This window comes from Tetrao urogallus (assembly GCF_951394365.1).
Source record: "Tetrao urogallus genome assembly, chromosome: 13".
NCBI classification, from domain to species: domain Eukaryota; kingdom Metazoa; phylum Chordata; class Aves; order Galliformes; family Phasianidae; genus Tetrao; species Tetrao urogallus.
In genome coordinates this window covers 14178511-14198333 of record NC_136826.1, presented here as the reverse complement: position 1 = coordinate 14198333, position 19823 = coordinate 14178511, and the positions used below count along the sequence as shown (strand labels likewise).

General features: G+C 47.2%; 1 protein-coding gene across 1 annotated transcript; it reads left to right on the top strand.

Moving 5' to 3' along the window:
* Nucleotides 1–6567: 6567 nt before the first annotated feature.
* Nucleotides 6568–19101, top strand: F9 (coagulation factor IX; the record flags this gene model as incomplete). The annotated part of the gene is made up of 8 exons (XM_079542073.1): nt 6568–6634; nt 8748–8911; nt 9201–9225; nt 11257–11370; nt 12897–13025; nt 14684–14958; nt 16369–16486; nt 18554–19101. 8 exons carry the CDS (start codon nt 6568–6570, stop codon nt 19099–19101), a joined length of 1440 nt encoding a protein of 479 aa, XP_079398199.1.
* Between the last annotated feature and the right edge of the window lie 722 nt (nt 19102–19823).

The following is a 19823-nucleotide window of genomic DNA, read 5'->3' as shown; positions in this document are numbered from 1 at the left end:
TAAGTGAAATGAAGGATTTGTTGGATAACATTTCACTTTCCTTAAGCTGTTCACCATTAGAATTGAATGCTTTAATTTTATGCTGATTGCTTGCAGAACTAATGTTGAGACATTTTCCAAAGAAACCCAAGAGCCAGGAAAGCAGTCTATAAATAACTGCCTTGGAAATAAACTTCTGTGAATTGGACATAACCCAGATCAGATTTTCAAGTGTGTTGTAAATTACCCACAGCCAGAGCATAGGTCAAAAATATTTACTCGCATTGAGCTTCGTTCCTCAGATTCAACTCCCAGGAGTATTTTAAATCCAGAGCAGATAATAGAGAGGCCTGAAATTCAGTTCTGCTTGCCCTCAGCCCTGTGTAGTTATTTATTCCTGTACTGATACAGCAGTATTATGTCCTGGTCTTGCACTAGTGCATGTCTCCCTACAAACCCAAATCATCATATGAGTTTTCCACTATATTAATACGGAATGGATTGCTTGTGATTAAAGATCACTTATGATTAGACCTGACTTGAAAAGCAGCTTTAGAGAAATGCAGGAGAACAGAACTATGAAGCAGGAAGAGAACTGGAATCAGACTTCTGGCATGAAATGAAGGCAGAACTTGGCCCTAGATCTACAAGATCAAGGTGGTAGCTGGACAACTTGAGTAAGGCTGTGTTCCTGCTCTGCATTACTTGCACAGTGCAACCTGAGCTGGAACTCTTGGAGCCTCGAAGAGAAATGCTTGGGACCATATTCATTTGTAGGAAGAACATACGGAGTATTTACCTGTCGAGGCTGTGTTCATGACTAGGAACTGTGCTGCTTTTTAGGAGGAATCTACACATCTTCGAACTCTTCATGTTTCCATGAGTTGGAAATAGCTTTCAAGGTAAAAGCTGATGCAAAGAAGCAGCCATCAAAAACCCTTGGGAGATGCTTTATGTGATTTCTAAGATAATCCTCTGCAGTTTCAAATTATGATCTAAGCCTGAGCTGTGGAACTCACGCATTTTTTCAAAGAGATGAGCCTAATTTAGATAGAGTGTCTCACATATTAGACATAGCATCTTTTTGCTGGTTGTGTTTCCATGCATGTGAGACATTCCACTTGATTTAAGAAGTTTACAATGTGCTTCAGCTCAAACAATATATTCATAATTAGTCATATGGCCTTAACTGCAAAGAGGGCTAGCCAAACCAAGATAGAAGACTGCTAAGATAAGATAGGCAAGGTAAGATAGCTGCTTTTTAACGTGACTTTGTATTAGTTTAAGTGCAAATTAACGCAGCCTTCATGAAATAGAGTTGTGGGCTTTTTTAGAGCTGGCAATCAGAACACCCAACCATCCATTATTGATGGGTGATTAACAAGAGAAGTACAGCAGGGCAACAGGTCCTGTGGACTGAAGAGAAAACCCAAGTAGGTCAGCTGTGCCAGAAAGGCCAAATCAGTCTCAACTGTGAACTGTTCATTGCATCACACACTTCTGACATTCCCAAGAAAATCTGCAGTGTCTCACTGTAACAACAGACCAGTGGCTTCATCCACCATATGCACTGATTTTAGCAGATAACAGGGACTGCGTGGTCCCTTACTCTGAATTACATCAACAAATTTACTGCTTTGTTCAGTAGGTTCCAGAATTATGAAGAGGGCTTCTAGTTTTTCCAAGTTCCCTTCCAAGTCAGTCAGCTGGAAGTGTTGGTCTGAGATCATATTATTTAAGCATAAGGCTTAAATAAGGTTTCAAGTGCAGCTGATCTGAGTACCCATGATGCAAAAGCTGGCTGGTGGTAACAGTTAGGGACACACAGGTTAGAAATATCCTTATCTCTTCTCTGCATATCCTCCCCTTAGATGTTAATACCACAGACTTGGATTCTGAAGGGGAAGAAAGCAAATTATAAAGATAGCAGAAAGAAAGGGAGGAAGAGGGGGCGATTAAAGCACAAGGATGCCCTGCTACAAGGAGAAAACAGAAACATTGGATGGAAAATGGTCAAAGCAAATTAAACAAACAAAGGCATGGTCACAAGCACTGACAGAGTAAATGGATAAAGGAAGAATAATTAATGTTAGTAATTTTAGCTTAATATGAAGCGCGAGGTCTAAGGCTGTGGTAGGCCTGGTTGTGCTGGCTGAGACTTGTTTCACTCCAATTTAGCTATCCAGAATAAAGTCTGAATAAAGCAAGAGGCACCTCGATCACCCAATAGAAGACATTGGCGCAAAACAGGATGAATCCTCTCCTGTGAGAGAAGGAGGAAACAAGCTCCTCTGATCGTCTGGGTGCTGCTGGCTGGAGTTAACCTCTCTGTAAACAGAGTCTTGGTACAGGAGCATTTCTCAAGACTCTACACTATTTATACCATCAGCAGATGGTGATGGGTTTACTGGAGGATCGAGAAACATCTTGCAGAGATGTGTTTCAAAGCAATCTCCAGAGCTCACGTTTGTGTCAGCAAGCCTGCAGCAGGACAAGCCTCTGTCCTATATATGTGCCTGGCCTATTATAAAGATTGTGTCATCTCATGCCAAGACGCAGTGGCAAGCCAACTTTCAAGCTTATGTTTAATTTATTTCTTGGTCTGTACGATGATGTTCGAATTTGGTGATCCAGCTGACCCATCAAAATCTGCAGGAGCTGCTTCACTCTCAGAGCTTTGTTTCATTGCTTTATCCAGTTTGAAGCGGAGATGCTGAATTCTAAATTTAAAATAACGTCAGCAGCTCGGTGCATCTATCTGTGCTTGCACTTTATTTTATGAAAGACGATGACCAAACTAAATCCAGATTTCCTTTTAATCTTGTCTATTTTAAATCAAACTGAAAAAGATATTAAAGCTGCTACTGTGAAACGTGCTGCTCCATGAATTAGTAATTTTGTTTACTTTCTACACTGGGAATTTTTTTGCCTGTGTTGCTGTTTCTTACTGCCACTCAACGTGAGGAGCTTTTATTTGAATGAGACTATTTCAAAGCACTTTTACGCTCATGTAGAGTCAGGGACTTATTTTTTTTTTTCTGACAGTTATTTACTTCCAGTAAATATTTCACAGCCACTGGATCTCCCAGATGAAAGCAGAGTTTGCTCTGTGCTCCTTTGCAGGAGTCTAATTAAAAACTGAATAAAATGAGGGGGACAGAGCCTAAATGCTAACTGGGATGGATGCGTCCAGAGGGAATTCAGCAAGGGGAGTCTGTTCCTTGGCACAGGCTTTGGAACCTCCACGCGAAGGCAAAATAAGAGTGTCCAATGCAGGAACCACAAGCCCTGAGATGGACGAGAGAGTAGGGGAGAAGCTTGCAGAGCTGAGAGCCAACCCTGCTCCTGCACAAACTGACCGCACGCTGCCATCACTGCTACTTTCTCTAGTAAGTTAATCATTGCGATGGGATAATCAGCACTGCAAAGGGCACGATGGCTGTGCTGCCTCCATGTTTGGGTAATTTCCCACAGAGAACGGCCTGAGACTTCACACTAACCAAATAAAGAGGGGGAGAAGATGAAGACCAAGCATTACTTTCACTGCTATTTCAGAAATAGCTTGTTTGCTGTTGGTTGAGGAAAGATTACTTACCACAGCTGTCTAGAGGGCAAAGGCAAATTGAAATTTGCTTAAGGTTTTGAGAAGGATTTTTCACGCAAAATAATGCATTTGGAGACAAGGGAGATTATGAACAATCCTTTAACAAGTTCCTCAAGCCATCAGCCTGTTTAACATTATTGATCAGTGCAGCCAGAGCACATTTAAAAAAAAAAAAAAAAAAAAATCAGATTAAAATGGAAATACCTTTCTTGTTCTGACTTCTCATAAACATTTCTCTTTGCAGAGGAGAGCTTCCCTGAAAGACCAGCAGCTCCCAGGCCCAAGGTGATGGCCCTGCTGGGAACACGATGTTACAGCACATGCCAGCTGCTGCCACTCCATGTTCTGCTGCATCCTCCAGCCCAACACACCAGCCCCAAAAAATGCACTACCAGTTTTTGTTGGCAATTTTTCAGGTCAGGAAGTTCACACTGCCTTCCAAGAAGGAATCTGCATTTTTCACTCCAACCGTGGACATTGAAAACAACTGGATTTACAACTAACAAGCCAATAAGACCCAAAAGGAGAAGAAAAAGGCAGCAGTGCACCAAAACCTTAGATTCCTCATAGCCTAGGGAGCAGAATCATAGAATCATTAAGGTTGGAAAAGAGTGCTACGATCCCCAAGTCCATCCCCAGCCCAACTCACCATGCCCACAACCACATCCCTCAGTGCCACATCACCACAGTTGTGGAACACCTCCAGGGTTGGGCAGCCTATGCCAGTGCCTCTCTCCTCTTTCTGAGAAGTTTTTCCTAACATCCAACCCAAACCTCCTCTGCTGTAACACCACCTTAAACAAAAATAGCCCCAAAGCAGAAGGGACATCTCATAGAAAGCCTCTTCATAGAAAGAAGCACAGTTTGACTGTGCATTTTCAATGCTCTTCATTTGAGAGCAGAGAATACCAAATCAAAACAAACCCAGATCAGGTATTTAATTGATGTCATCCACCTCAACAACAAAGCTTTCATCTCCAAAGAGCTCACGGTGGCGATCACGACTCTGGGGATTTTGGTTTCAAAATAAATAAAAATAAACACTTAGCTTTCAATTTGGTGCTCCAGGATTTGACAGCAATAGTAGTAAACAAAAATTATTTGTGTTAATAGCCTTGTTTATTCTAATGATGCTGGCATTTTCTGTGGAGATTAATTAGCCATAATGTTGCAAATAGCATTACACGTGAAATATGCACAATAAACCAAAAATTATTTGACTGACCTATGTTCTGAAGTAAAATATTTGCAGTAATGAGATTTCAATTATCCTCTGTTATGGCAGGCCATTCTCTACACTCTTCTTTATTGATAGGAGATGTATTGTTTCAGCATTTTAGCTCTATTTATTTTCTCCCATTTGCATTTTCTTATGCACAGAAAATGAGAGATGATCGTTACCTTCTTCACTTTGCATTCAATTTACATCAGTTGCACATTACCTCATCCAAACTCATTTATCCGCCACAGAAATTTGATAACAAAAGCTACTGCCAGTGATGAATAAAGATCATTTCAACTGGAGCAAGAGGAAACAAGATGAATTATTGGTTTGAGGACCTTTTGTTTACTCAAGGAAAGAAAAATATAGGATTTTTTTCTACCTAGGCAGCACAAATCTCACAGAGCTGTAACTCAAACTCAACATCTCCTATTTACCTACAGCCGATGCTCCCTTCTGCATACAAAAGTAACTCCATGCACCCATAAATGTCCCTTACGTTTGCTGCACAAAGGAACATTTTTACATTTTTGACTGATTGAACAGAATTGGTGTTTCACAAGCTCGAGCAAACACTCTTAACAACTACCCAAGGGTTGCTGTAGCCTCAGAGCAACAGAGTGCTCTCCAGCCTGCGAGACGCAGCACATCCAGCACAGCACACCGCTTCCCATCAAAGCAGCCAGCCTGTCGGGGAGCGCTCGTGGTGCTGTGAAATGCACCGTGGGATTCTCTTGCATCAACAATAGCACAATATCCATCTTGCTTTGACAACAGCACAGCATCCATCTTCCTTCGCTGGGAACTACTGAGAGCTGCCAGCTCCTCTTTCAGCCCTTGTGCTTTAACAAGCCAACAGAGCCTGCTAGCCTCCATCACGCATGGGTGTGACGTTGGACACCAGCTCTGCACTGTGCACAGGACAAGCTGAAATTGGGAAGCAGGTTTTAAGGAGCAGGTCGCTGGCATGAAGCCCACAAGCCCTCTCCAGAGTAGGGTGAATGATGTCAGCTCGCTTTCCCTACAACTCCTCAAGGAAAGAGAGGAGGGGAGAGCTTTGAGCACACTTTGTTTTGATCTTTCCAGAAATGAATGCTTCATTTTTTTTACAGTATCCACTATTTTTCCCAAAGAAATTCCTCACCTTCACATTAAGGAAAAGTCAAAAGGGAAGAAATGGTTTCTTAAAAGTTATAAGTAACACACCATTAAACATTAAAGGCTTTGGATAGAAACCTTATTTTTGGTCAGTCTGGAGCAGGAGCGGTTGGTGAACCTGCAGCCAGAAGTCTGGTTGCTCTCCCTGCTCCAGTGACAGCACTTGTCAGGTCATCTCCAAGTGAATCTGTGCTGGCCCTTTTTGAAATGTGGGTTCTGCTGAAGGCTTTGAAAGCGCTACTATGGATTTTATGTGGCAAATAACATCATCTGGATAGGAATGGGCAATCCAGTGCTTTGAAGAGGCTCCTGAAGCTGGCTTAATGTATTCTTGTGCCTTGCTCAACCTCCAAACCTGGCAGCAATATCCTATAGAGCATCAGATGACCCCTAAGGCTGCAGCTAACTAATACATTTCTTCAGCATGGATGCGTCCCCTCAAATAACACCCTCACTGTCATTCCAAGGCTCAGCAATGGCACATCTGGGGACCTTAAATTAAAGGGTTACCCAGAGCAAATAAACAGGAGCTTGCACTTTGGAACTATTGACCGAGCTCCACCACCCGAACAATTTGTTCCTAGGTTTGGGCAGTGGGAGGAAGATGGCAAAAATCCCCCTCATATTCTCCTTTTGTCTTCTGGAAGCTTTTCTTGGTGCCGAAAGTACAGGTGGGTTCATTTTAAAACCTAGGAAATCCTTTGCTCCTGGGGGTGGGGGTTACTGGCACACATAGAGGGTCCGTTTGTCAGTTCACAGTGGGACAACTTGTGCTGTCTCATGAGAGATAAGGGATCAGCGGAACTGCAGCATTTTAGAGTTCCTGTATTTGAAGCTCTGCTTTTTGTTTTTGGTTGGGTTTTGTTTTTTTTTTTCCCCAGCTTTTATGCTGATTTTTACACAGAAAGTTTCACAGGGATTAATTTTAAGAATGGGATTTCTCTTGAAATCATACAGCTTTCAGAGCTCGATTCAGCCATTTAGAGCACATGCACCCACACACAAAAGGGAAAGCAGGGAACATGTCACTGGTGGAGTAACAGCCACAGCTTCTGCATGCCATCACTTTTTCCTGGAATACAGCACTGACATCCATAGAACAGTCATTGGGCTTGCCGTGTGGGAAATGTTTAAAGACAAACCCAGCATGCATTTAACAAAGACTGTAAGGTACAGCCAAAACTGTAGACACGATAGAGTAGTTGATGGATGTGGGTAATCACACATAGTAATGCAGGCTGCTGCATGATTGATCTGTAGCAGCAACAGTTCCAGCAGAGCCTGGTTCACTTCCAGTGCGAGTACTTGGCTGGTGCAAGGCCTTTCTTCTTTTATTAAAACATTGCAAGTAACAGGTATAACAAGGAAGAAAAAAAAGAGGTGCTTTTCTAAAGTGTTTGCTTATCAATGGAAAGTGAACAGAGTCACCATCCACCCATGTGTATTTCCTAGACAATTTAATACTCGGGTGACAGGACAGGTCTCATCGCCAGCCCAAACACCCCCTCACTTTTCCAGGTACTGATTTAGAAGCTGCTAAGCCACACATGAGCATATGCTTGGTGGGAGGATCATTTCCAGCCAGGGCAAGCACCTTGCGTGCGACCCCATGAGCCTGCCACTTTCAGTTCAAATCAAGTTCTGCCTATAAAGCAGAATGCGGGATTAGTAAACATCAGGAAAGTCAAGATGGGTCTGATGGAGGTGAAGTTGTTTTCATTAAAATGAGATCTCCCCATTAAATGGGTTAATTATGGCAGTTGCCTAGCATGTTCCACCAAGAAGAAATGAAGCAGACCTAATGAAATGCAGCCACAATCAGAGGCATGCAGCTGTGCCCATGTCTGGTTCCCCAGGCACTAACCTCAAGGAGAACCCAACAGGGCTACAAAACCAATGAAGGCTGCTCCATCTCGCTCAATCCAACCTTTTCAGCCCAGCTTGGGCTCACGCCAGAGGTTGTGACACATGCTGGAGGGAAGAGAGTGACTTTCCAGTGACTTTCATATACCACATATAAGCCCCAGTCTTGCAGATGGGAGGGGATCAGACAGCCCGTGGAAGCTGCATTGTTTAAACCAAGCCAGAGTTTTTCACCCATCAATAATATCTAGTGCCAAACAATTCTTTTTAACTGAAAGCATGAGGAAGGCAAAGGTGCAAGCTCCCTTTATAGCGATTAAAATCGTTGCAAAAACAATTAGCGCTGCATTGGCACAGAGACAGAAATGCTTCCTCCAACCTGGGGAGCAAGGTCAGTGCTGGCTGGGAGAGCACATGTGGTAGCAGCACGATGGACCACGTCACCAGGTGGCCGCATTGAAAAGCTGGTGACAACCTGGACATCCCCTCTGGTCCTTGGGCCAGCAGTCTGGAGTTAGCAGTGTTCACACCACCTTGCCTCAATTTCTGTGTTCAAACAAGATGTCTCTAAGCAGCAGCATGAGAAAACCTTTGGTTTTTCCTTCTTTAATAGCTTATTCCAGTTCAGTCCTATCTGTGATAGGAGGAATTCACACCATCTGCTAAACTTCAGTGCTCCTAATCACCCTGCCATCAGCCAGTTTCACCTACCAACTGCTTTGACTCCGGGTTCCCCAGCTTTGGTTCGGCAGTTAAATTAGACACCAAAGAAACCTAAAGTAGGCAGTAATGCTCCCGAAACTTCACTGGCCGTGGGGCAATGGGGGATGATGAACTCATGAGAAGGGTTTTGTGGAAGAGCAGAGCCCTGCTGCCAGCTCCATGGCCACTCTGCAGCCTGTCTTTCTTTTCCAATTGCAGTCTTTATTGAGAACAAAGAGGCGAACACAGTTCTGAGCAGGACAAGGCGAGGCAATTCAAACAGGCTGGAAGAGTTTATTCCTGGGAACCTCGAGAGAGAATGCATAGAAGAAAAATGCAGCTTTGAAGAAGCCCGAGAAGTGTTTGAGAACACAGAGAAAACAGTGAGTAACCCTGCTGCAAAACAGCCAAAAGCCTTCATCTGGACCTCATCTGTATGGAGTGCTGGGGTGAAGCACAGACGGGGGAGGACTGAAGAGCAAGGGCAACCCCATCACCCCTTGGAGATCATTCACAATCCATCTGTTGGGCTGGGAAACCTCGTTAGGGGGTGGGTGCTCACCACTGGGACTACTGAGGCAGTTGCTTCCCTTCAAGCCTTTAAACTTTAGAGCCACTCCTTTAAGCCCAGGAAACAGAAACCAAGGGAATTATTTTTTTTCTCCTTTGCAGATGGAATTTTGGAAAATATACATTGGTAAGAGCTGCATTCTTCACATCCACACGCATAACATTCATCTCTCAGTGCATAACCAGAGGCTTATGGAAAGAAATATTTTTCAGCATTTAGGAATTGTTTTATCACAGAGTCACACACTGAACACTGTGGTTGCTCAGCCTATGCCCATCCCATTTGTATAAGAAACACAAGGAAAAAAAGATTACTTAGCCTCTTCTATACAGAAGCAGGGTTTTTTGGAACAAACAGCACAAATCTCACTGGAAAAGGAAATAAAAGTAGTTCACACAGTGAGGCCAGGTCACCTTCTGGGCTTCTGTTTTCAGCTGCAGCACAGAGCAGAGCAAGATGGTAAGAGGTAACACCCCTCCAAGTAGTAAACGCTCTGTTCTCAAGCGGAGATCTCCAGATAGAACACAGCCTCACGCAGGCTCAGTACGAACCCCTGGAAATGCCACACTAAATGGACCCTCAATATGGTCACAGCAAACAGCTGTTTGCAGTTCACACCAGTGGTCCCAAGGCTTTGCTTCTCTACCTTTTTTTTTCCCCCCCCAGCATTTATTTCCTCCTTTTCAACCCCAAATCCCGATGACTCCTTACCAAAAAGATTTTAATGCCCACTAAAACATCTAAAACAAATTTTAAGTACATTTTGATAACTGAACTGCTTCGTAGACTGGCAAAGCACCCAGAACATCTCACTAGAAATCCTTCAATAATTCAGATTATTTGGAAGTTATGCAGTCCTGCACTGCAGGACTGTCCTCTGAAAAACTGTAACGCGATGGAAAGCACAGCAGCAAGGTCCTAGGCTGCAGCAAGTGAGGATTTGCTCAAATGCAACAACCACGCGCACAGAAATAAAGGAAAGAAGCTGCTTACCTTCAGAAGGCTTCAGGTATGCAGGGATCTCCAACTAGATTCCCTCACCTCCACTGCCAACCCTTAGATGAGGTTTGGGGAGGGGTGGATCCTGGCTCCATCCTTCCCAGTCACTCAGGTGCACTGCATACACCTGAGCTCCTGGGCTGGCTCTGCCTTCCCACCAGGTGCTCAATCACTGCTTCAGGCTGTAACTTAGCATTTTCACTAGAAAAACCAACTGATGAAATTCAACACTGCATTTATTTCTCTGTTACTGGAACCAATTAGCCCCCCAGAAATAATGAATACCATCTATTCACTGTCATCCAGAGACCTGCCCTACTGCTCAGTTTACAGGATCTCACTGCTCACACCTGAGCTACCAAACCCCTCCAAACCATCTGTGCCAACCCCAACATCACGCCTTAAGCAAGACAGTCCCATTCTGTCTTTGTTTGCAGGCTGCCTTCTGCATTCCAGCACCTTCCTCAAGGCATTGTTAACGGCCAGGTGTGCTGGTAGGACATGCCTGTTCCTTACTGCTGTTGCATTGCCATTTCAAAATGCCCTTTCCTGTGATTTAATGTTGCTTTTTTACTCTTTACTCCAGACCACCGACTTTGCAATATCAGTCATTTCTACTCCTTCGTTTCTCAAATGCAGGCAACTGGGTGAATAAAAGCCTTGGCACATTAAGAAAAAATAGAGACCTGCTAATAGTAGTGAAATGTTTAGAAAGAAACCAATGACGTAGGCTCACAGCCCTAGTATTCAAAGAGGTCTCCAGACCCAACACACACAGAGGGACAGCAGTGTTCAAACAAATTCAGATGAGTAAAACCCAACCACTCTCGATGAGACAAGTCTTTGAACTTCAGCTGTGCAACCAAGCCAGGACATGAGATCCTGCTGAGATGTCACATAAGTGAGATGAAAAAAGTAGAACTAACCCAATAGGAGACAGTTTACATAATTGGGCCTTTGGATTAAGCACTGCTGCTGATGTTCCCCCAGTGCTGACGCTGCTTGTTGTGCAATTGTGTGCCACAGTTGCGCTTGTTTCCTACCACAAAGATGGAAGGCATGCAGCCTCCTGCTTGTCTTCAACAGCAGACTTGCACTTGGCCACCACCAGACGTGGTGGACACTCGTGTTTGTTAATTCTCCTGTCTTCTCTCAAAGATGGAGATCAGTGTAACTCCAATCCATGCAAAAATGGAGCCGTGTGCAAGGATGGAGTAAGCTCCTATGAGTGCATGTGCCCACCTGGGTATGGAGGCAGAAACTGCGAGATAGGTATGTACAAGGGGCATGTCTTGTGCTTGTTCTGCCTTCTTTGAAATCCCATCTGATCAAAGTGGGCATAACGATTTTCATCCTAATCAAGGGCTGTTTCAGACACGCTGCACCTTGCTGTAAGACATTGTATGAATGTGCTCATTTAGCCTGCAGCAGCAGGACCGTGAGGGATGTGCTTTAGGGTTTAGGAGCAGATGTCTCCCTCCTCTGCCATCCCCTTCAGAGCACCAAGATGCTCTTACATGGGGCTCACTCACCCCATGCGCTCTCATTCCTTTCCATCCTCACACCAGATGCTGAGTGTGGCAGGACCATGGCAACCTCCCTGCCACGGCCCCCTGCTAACATAGTAGTCCTAATTACTACCAGCAACCTTGATTCTAAAGGCAAACAAAAGGCAAATATTTTCCTGATGGCTTGAGGAGTCTATGAAAACCAAACAGCTGATAATTTAAGCAAGAGGGATATTCAGCTCTTATATTTATAATATAATCAGAGGCTGTGCGACTCGCATAATGTGCTAGACTCACTGCACTAATAAAAGATTCTCTTTCTAGTTGTGCTTCTGCTCTGGCAAGAGAGGAGCGTACGTTAAAAAGAGCATTTCAAAGCTGCATCAAATTTAAATAGGCTCGCTGCAGATTTCTCATGGAAGCGAGACAGAAACAAAAATAGCGCCTGAAGTGAGGCGTGAAAAGGATCTCTGTAAAAATAGTAAATGATGGCATTAAAATGACTACAGGAAGGGAGGTGTCCTTGAGGAGGTGGGAGTGGAGTTAATCTGCTGTGAAGAGATCTGAAAACTCACTGAGAATTAAAAGGGTGCCTGCAGATGGGTGGATTTCCACCTCTGAGGGATGGAGGGGCAGCAGTGAGGGGTGGGAAGAGGCACCTGCTGTGCACTGGGATGCTCACCGAGCCATGGCTGCCCTACGGATGCTGAAAGCAGTCTGACTGAAATGGGTCCTCCACCCCAGGCTGCACCGATCTATTGGTGTGTCAGGAAGAGCATGTGGTTTGCATGTAGTTTCAAATTCAGAGCCCAGCAGTAATCCTAAGACAAAGCTTTCCTGAGGCACCTAAAGGACACGGGGTGCTCTCTGCTGGCACCTGCACTACAGCTGGATTTCCGTAAGCACAGGGGTTGGAGGGGAGCACAATAGTGGGGAAATCACGTGGCTCTTAACCAAATATTTACAGCAGTCCTTTGGGGCTGCCAAATTTCGGATGACTCCGCAGGGCTGAGTGGCTCCAACTGCACTGGGATTGATATGCAGGGATTGCTGGGGCTCAGCAGCACTTCCTGTAGGACCTCATGGCCATTTCCTTACCCTGCTGTCCCAAAGAGGTGCTCAGCACTCCCTCACCATGAATAGGGTGGGGATTTGCAAGAGGACACCAAGCACAGTCTGGCACAGCTGTAGGCAGCCACAGGCTGAGGCCAAAGGCCAAAGGCCAGGTCCCTACAGCTGCCACAGGACAATGTCAAAGAGCTTTCAGCATCTCATTTTTATTTCTTTCAGACTCTACTTGTGCTACGAAAAATGGGGGCTGTGAGCACTTCTGCAGGCATGACCCACCGCAGAAGGCTGTGTGCTCCTGTGCCAGTGGCTACAAGCTTCATGAAGATGGAAAGTCCTGTAAACCTGCAGGTTAAACCTTAATGCATTCTAAGAGAGTTGGGTTAAAGCTTCCAAGGTCTTCTCCTGGGTTTAAGAATCTCAGAGAATTTAGATGCTCTGTTGGAAGCCAACCTTGTTCACTTGCTTAGCAGATGTGAAGAGCCTGACGCTGCAGTTTCCCAATGGCAGATGTGAGGCTGCACGTGGAAGACACTGTCTAAGCATCCTTTCTTTAGCCTAGGTGCATAGAGAGGAGTTCAGGTGTCCGGAATTTCACACAGAAGGCAAATGCCTGTTTCAGAGGGCTGCTCACAAAGGCATATCTCATATTTCCAGATGTGGATCAGTAATTTTCTGGAGACATAACTATTATGCTTGGCTATACACAGATGGCCATTCAACCTGAGCTAGCTGAGCTATTTCTTCCAATAGCTACTACTTCATTACTGATCCTCCACCCAGGATGTCCCAGATTATTATGGGACAACAGAATATCTTTCATCCTGTAAATCATATTCCCTGAGTTTTCCCCACTCCCAGGCTGTTAAAACAGCTCAAACAACACCAGCTTGTTCAATCCCAACCCAACACAGCAAGTTCATTGAGCCACGCACACTCAGCAGAGGAGAGGAGACTGAGAAGAGAAAAAAATGTTATCAATTAAGCTCAGTGTAACATTTGGTACCATCATATATCCAACATATGAGTGTAGCTGATATGCCACCTGGCTGGCAGGTAGGAGCCTGCACAGGAATGGGTTGAACTCCTGAAGGTCTGGCTTTCAGCAATCAGACTCTCAGCCTGAGATACTTTCTTTGCTTTCTGCTAACGGAGATACATTCTTTGCACCAGAAAGTTTCACTGCTAGCAATAACACCATCCTTCAGGTTGGGTAATTACTCTTCCTGCAAAAGCTTAACGTTTCTTGGCTCTGAAGCCTTCATTCCCAACCCAGCCTCCTGATAGTGCTTTCCCTCACTGAGCACTTACTGGAGCCCTACTCCTAAGGTGGACTTTTTAAGCAAATGTGAAATCTCTGCAGGCCATGCTCACATCTGATTTTACACCAATGTTTGTTTGCACAGTGCTGTCAAAAGCTTTTCCGATCAAAGACAATGCCTGATGCTATTTACTATTTTGACTGCCACTATCAGCAGGAACTCGGCACACATTGCATAGGAGAGAAACAGGAAGAGCTCAGCTGAAATGAGCCCACAGATGAGGTCTTCATTAACAGGAAAATCTAAACTCAAGCATGAGTTTATTAATGTTTTCCTCACCTTGGTGCCAAGCAGGATTATCTGTACAACTGGCAGATATTATTTCCTGCCCTCTCCCAGCTGGACATTCATTGTTCTGGAGCAACTAGCTGCAGAAATGTCAGCCAACAGCCGGGCTGCCCAGCACACAGCTCCCAGGCACGCTCCCCTGTGCTCTGCTAAATAAAGGCACAGCTGTGCCGCCCTGTCCAGCGTGCCCTCTGTCTTGCAAGCTTCCTTCTTTATAAAAGTAGCTCACAATTCACATCTAAAACCCATTCTGCTTTTGTTGCTCTTGCAAATTGTCTGTATGGACGCTTTGGGCACCGATCATTTCATTCACACGCATCTCCTCGCCTGCTCCTTCCCTTGCTGTGACACTCCGAGTCATTGCACTGCCAGGCATAACCTCATCCACTTCTCCTCCAGTGCCATATCCCTGCGGGAGGATCACAGCTCCGGAGATGAGAGGAAAGGTCACCCGCACCGAAAACACCATTGAGCGCTGGAACATCACGGCCCACGATGAGGACGACGCTCACGACGAAGCGCTCGACATCACAGAGCTGCCCCCCTTCCTCCCCACCGCCACCACCACCACCATCACCACCACCGCCGCCCCTGCCAGGATCGTGCCGATAACTAAGAATGACACCCGTGTGGTCGGGGGATACGACAGTGTGAAGGGCCAGCTGCCATGGCAGGTATGGGCTGCTCCCACGTGCCCCCGTCAGCCACGGCCATTAGCTCCCTCTGCATCCATGCTCACCTTCCATCGCATTGAAACCTGCCTCCGAGGCTGCTTTGGTACGAGAGCTCCCATCTCATAGGAATGCAGCTTCTCTCTGCAGATGGATTTATGCCACAGCAGCAAAATTTCAGACTGGGAGTCTATCCTGGCAAACAACTAAAAGTCAGAGAGGATTCAGCATGCTTGGCAAAGGGCTACACAGCTCCATTTTTGATGAAGCCTTTCTGAATGGATTGGAAATCTCTTTTCAAAGTAATATTCTGATTCTGTTCTCTTGCAAGCCCTGGCACAGACCAGTGCTGATTGTGGCAATGACCCATAGGGCCCATTCACGCAGGTCAGCCAGGAGGAGTACCAGAAATCTAAACCTAATAAATCAGCACCCACAACAAAAGCATATTCACTTACTATGAGCCCACTGAGGCTGGCTGCGCTCACGAGGACCTCCACCTCACCGGACACAATCCTCCCAAATTATTTTGCTCTCCCTTTGGTCACCTGGCAGGTGAGGGTGCCCATCCCGCAGAGGTCAGGCAGCACGCAGGAGGGATGCTGTGCGCTCCCCAGGGCCCGGGATGGCTGCAGGGCTCAGGAAAGAGTCCTAGAAAGCCAGCATCGGCCAGCGGGCCAGGCTGCGAGCAGCGAGCGGTGCTGCCATCCCGTGGCTGGCGGCTGGGAACGGCCGAGCGGGGGGCTGCCGCTGCGGGAGCGGCGCCAGCGGCTGCAGGGAGGGAAGGAGAAAGCCTGGCGGGATGCCGTGCCGCGTGGGAAGGACAAAATGGGTGAAACAGAAAGGAAATCCATCTTTTCAGTACAGCTCAACGAGTCGGCTGATGGATTTAATTAGAAGTTTTAGCGTAAGGGATGTCCTGGCTCGGGTCCTGTGAGTAGGAGGGCACCGGATGCTCGTATGGTACAGGGACTTAGCATCTTAGCTCCTGTTTCTCTGGTCATTGGAAAGCACTCTTACAAGGTGTGCATGGAAGCGTATTTGGGAAAGTGCATTAAAGTGGAGTTTATCATAGAATACCCTGAGTTGGAAGGGACCGGTAAGAGTCATTGGCTCCAACTCCTGGCTCTCCACAGGACTATCCAAAAATCGAGCCCTATGCTGGGGCTGTCTGACCCCCAGCCTGGAGCAGGGGTCATCTAGGGGCAAGTGCAGCATGGCACCAACAGTGTGTGAACAGCGCTGGGCAAAGAGGGCTGGGGGCATGGGGACAAGCAGGGAGCAGCTCCTGGCATGGCTGGGGCAGCACCAGCTCTGTGCAATTGAACACAACCTATCCTACAGCCAAACCCACGCCCCGCACCTCCCTCTTGGCACAAACCCCACAGCTGCTGTTTCCTTCTGCTCCTGCAGGTTCATCTGGTGGACAGCAGCGGTTTGGGCTTCTGCGGAGGGTCCATTATCAATGAGAAATGGGTGGTGACAGCAGCGCACTGCCTGAAGCCAGGGGACAACGTCACGGCTGTGGCAGGTGAGCATTGTGGGTGGCACCGCCGCTCAGTGACTCCAGCGGCTCAGCCCAACTGCAGGGGGTCGCCCCAGAGGCAGCATGCCCCTCCAGCAGGTTCTGTTGGAGCTCAGAGAGGCAGCAGGGCCTGGCTGCAAGGCATGGGGTGCTGCAGCTTCGCAAAACTAATTTATCTCTCCTTGACAAATGGTGTTTCCCCCCCCCCACTCCTGGTACCCAGCTGTTCCACGCTGCCTGCTGATCATTCAGCACAGGGCTTTGGCAAGCAGTGCAATGCCATGTTTTACAGCTATGGCAGAGTTATCTTCCCCAAATTACTTGTTTCCCTCCAGTATGATTACCCAGTGCAGGAAGCACGCTGATGGAGCTGGTCTCAGCTACAGGCAATGTTCAGAAGAGGCAGGGAAGAATCTCACTTTCTTGTATTACTGACAAAAATGAGATTCTACCTGAAACTTGAAACACTGAATTTGTATCTACAGAAATTGGCTTATCAAGAGGACTCCATCTGCATCTTCACCTTCTGCAGCAGCACAGCTGAGCCCTGGCTGTGAGCTGTGCTGCGCCATGGTGCTCGTACTGTGGGACCAGAGCCCTGCTCTGTGCAGGCAACAGGAGGCTTGCAGCTTGCACATAGCTCCTTTATTTCCCTACCTGCCTTCAGGCACAAAACTCAGCACTGCACCCACAAACATGAGAAAGTACACAATTCTCAATGCAACGCTTTCCCCCAGAAAAGCACGTTTCCCCCAGACAGATGTTTTGTGTTCACTGCATCTGCACACCAGCTCCCTCCTCTTCCCAGCTCAGCTCTGCTGTCAGCCAGCTCCCCATGCACTGCCTGCACACCGCCCTGCAGCACTGCTCTCTTTCCAGGGTAGGAGATGGGGCAGGTAGCAAATCAAGTGAGCACAACACGGTTTTGCAGGGCTTCAGGAACTGCTTGATTTGTACTCACACCATGCACAGTGCACAGGTAGCACATGAATCCTTCACCTCCATTCATGCTAAATGTTCAGCTTTGTTTATAGCATACTGGGAGGCCCACGGAGTGATAGCAGAGATAGAAGAAGCGCTCTCAGCTCTAATTCTTTGCCTCTCTGCCTTCATCACTGAAGCATATTTATGGGTCCCCAGCAATAGCAAGCAGCTGTCACACAAGTAAAACCCTCTCAAAGTCTCCCCCACTTCTTGCATTTACATTGTGGAAACGCAGTCTGCAAAAAAGCTGACACTCACACTGCTACTGCAGCAAAAAAACAAACCCATAGCAATCAGAGCAGCAGCACAGCCACCAGCCCCACCTCGACTGGGCAGCCGGGAGCACCGCCTCACCTCTTTACTGGGTGCTGTCGCTCCTTGCAGGCACACACGGGCACACACAGGCACAGGACACAACTGGCGCTGCTGCAGATGCTGCTTAGAGGAGATCGGATGTTGTGGAGATCACAGCAGAGCATGGGGAAATGCTGCAGCATGGGTTAAACGCTCTGTGCCTCTGGGGCTGAGAGAAGCCATCCTGCTCTCAGCATCACCGGGCTGTGGGTGAGGCAGGGGCTCGGCTCAGCACCAAATGCCCCAGCCAAGCCCCACAGCATTCCTCTCCCTCCACCTGTTGTCACGCAGGCTGGGGGGTAAGCAGCCATCTGCGGGCACTCAGGCAGCTGCACCCTGCAACTGGGCACAGGGACCCATGGGGCAGTGCTACCCCTACAGCCCCACCAGCTGTGGGTCTGCAGAGGGGCAGGTGGCTAATGAGCAGTGGTTTTTTAACAGAGATTTGTAATTGTAGAGCACCTTTCCCTTTGGTGCTAGGGCAGCGTTGTCATGAGGGTGTTCACTTCAGAGAACACGTTGCCACACTCTTTGGCAAAACCCTCTGGGCTGCAGTCACTCGGTCTGTATTTCTGTATTTCTCATCATCTGTGGTGATGGCTGCCATGTGTGATGGCGATACACGCTGCTACGGGCCTGGTGCCACGCTGCTGGCTGCGGGACTGGGCTGTGGGAGCACTGAGATGGCAGCAGGAGGATACGGCTGTCACCAAGCCCACACCTTTATCTCCACAGGTGAATACAACACGCAGGAGGACGACCACACAGAGCAGTGGCGGCAGGTGGTTAAAATCCTCCCTTACCCCGCCTACAACCGCACCAGGAACAAGCACCACAATGACATCGCTCTGCTGGAGCTGGACCAGCCGCTCACCTTCAACAGCTACGTCACCCCCATCTGCATCGGCAGCCGGGACTTCACCAACAACCTGCTGAGCAACGGGCCGGGCACGGTGAGCGGCTGGGGCAGCATGCTGTACCGCGGCCGCTCCGCCGTCATCCTGCAGGTGCTCACCGTGCCCTTCGTGGACCGGGTGACCTGTCTGAAGAGCACCTCCACCACCATCCTGCAGAGCATGTTCTGTGCCGGCTACACGGCCGGGGGCAAGGACACGTGTGGGGGGGACAGTGGCGGGCCCTACACCAACAGCATCGGGGAGACCTGGTTTCTGACAGGGGTCACCAGCTGGGGTGAGGAGTGCGCCAAGCCGGGCAAGTATGGCATTTACACCAAGGTCGCCAAGTATGTGAAGTGGATCAGGGAAACCACGAGGCTCACCTAAATGTGCTGGAGGGACTGGGGAGGGGGTCTCAGAAATCATTGTGTTTTGATCATTGTTTCCATATGAACTAATTTCTGCTCTTGGAAGAGAACCCAGTGTAAGTGTGGCAATATGGAAATAAAAAGCCTTTCTAATTAGCCGTGACTGCATTCCTGCATGCTCCACACGCCCATGGCTGCCCACCAGTCCCCTTCCCCTGCAGCACTACATGGAGGACGTGGTCCCGGCACAGCCTGCGTGGTCCCATCGGGATGCAAAGCGAGTGGTGCTGGGCTGCAGCTGCTATTTCAGACCTCAGGATAAGCACTGAGCCTCGCTCATTTCACCGCCATCACATCCAGCCAGCAGCTGATGGCAGCCTCTGTCACTGCTCGTTTTAAAATCAAAACGTGTGTGTGAATGCTGTATTTGCTCCAAAGAAATGAAATAAAGCCATCACTCAGAATTTTTTCAGAGCCATAGCAGAGGTGTCTTTGGACAGAACTGCATATTCTCATAAGAATTTATTTAACAACTTTTTAATCTTTAAATATAGATTTAACACATTTTTTTTTACAGGTACATATACAATATAGTTCATTTAAACTTGCAGTCAGAGAAAACTCTCTACTGTAATTTATAATAACATGTACATGAAGAGCCTAGTTCAACAGCATACTTAAAGGTAATAGACCATGTCATGTGCAAAGTTTCCAATGTTAAAAATCCCAGACTGTACATTC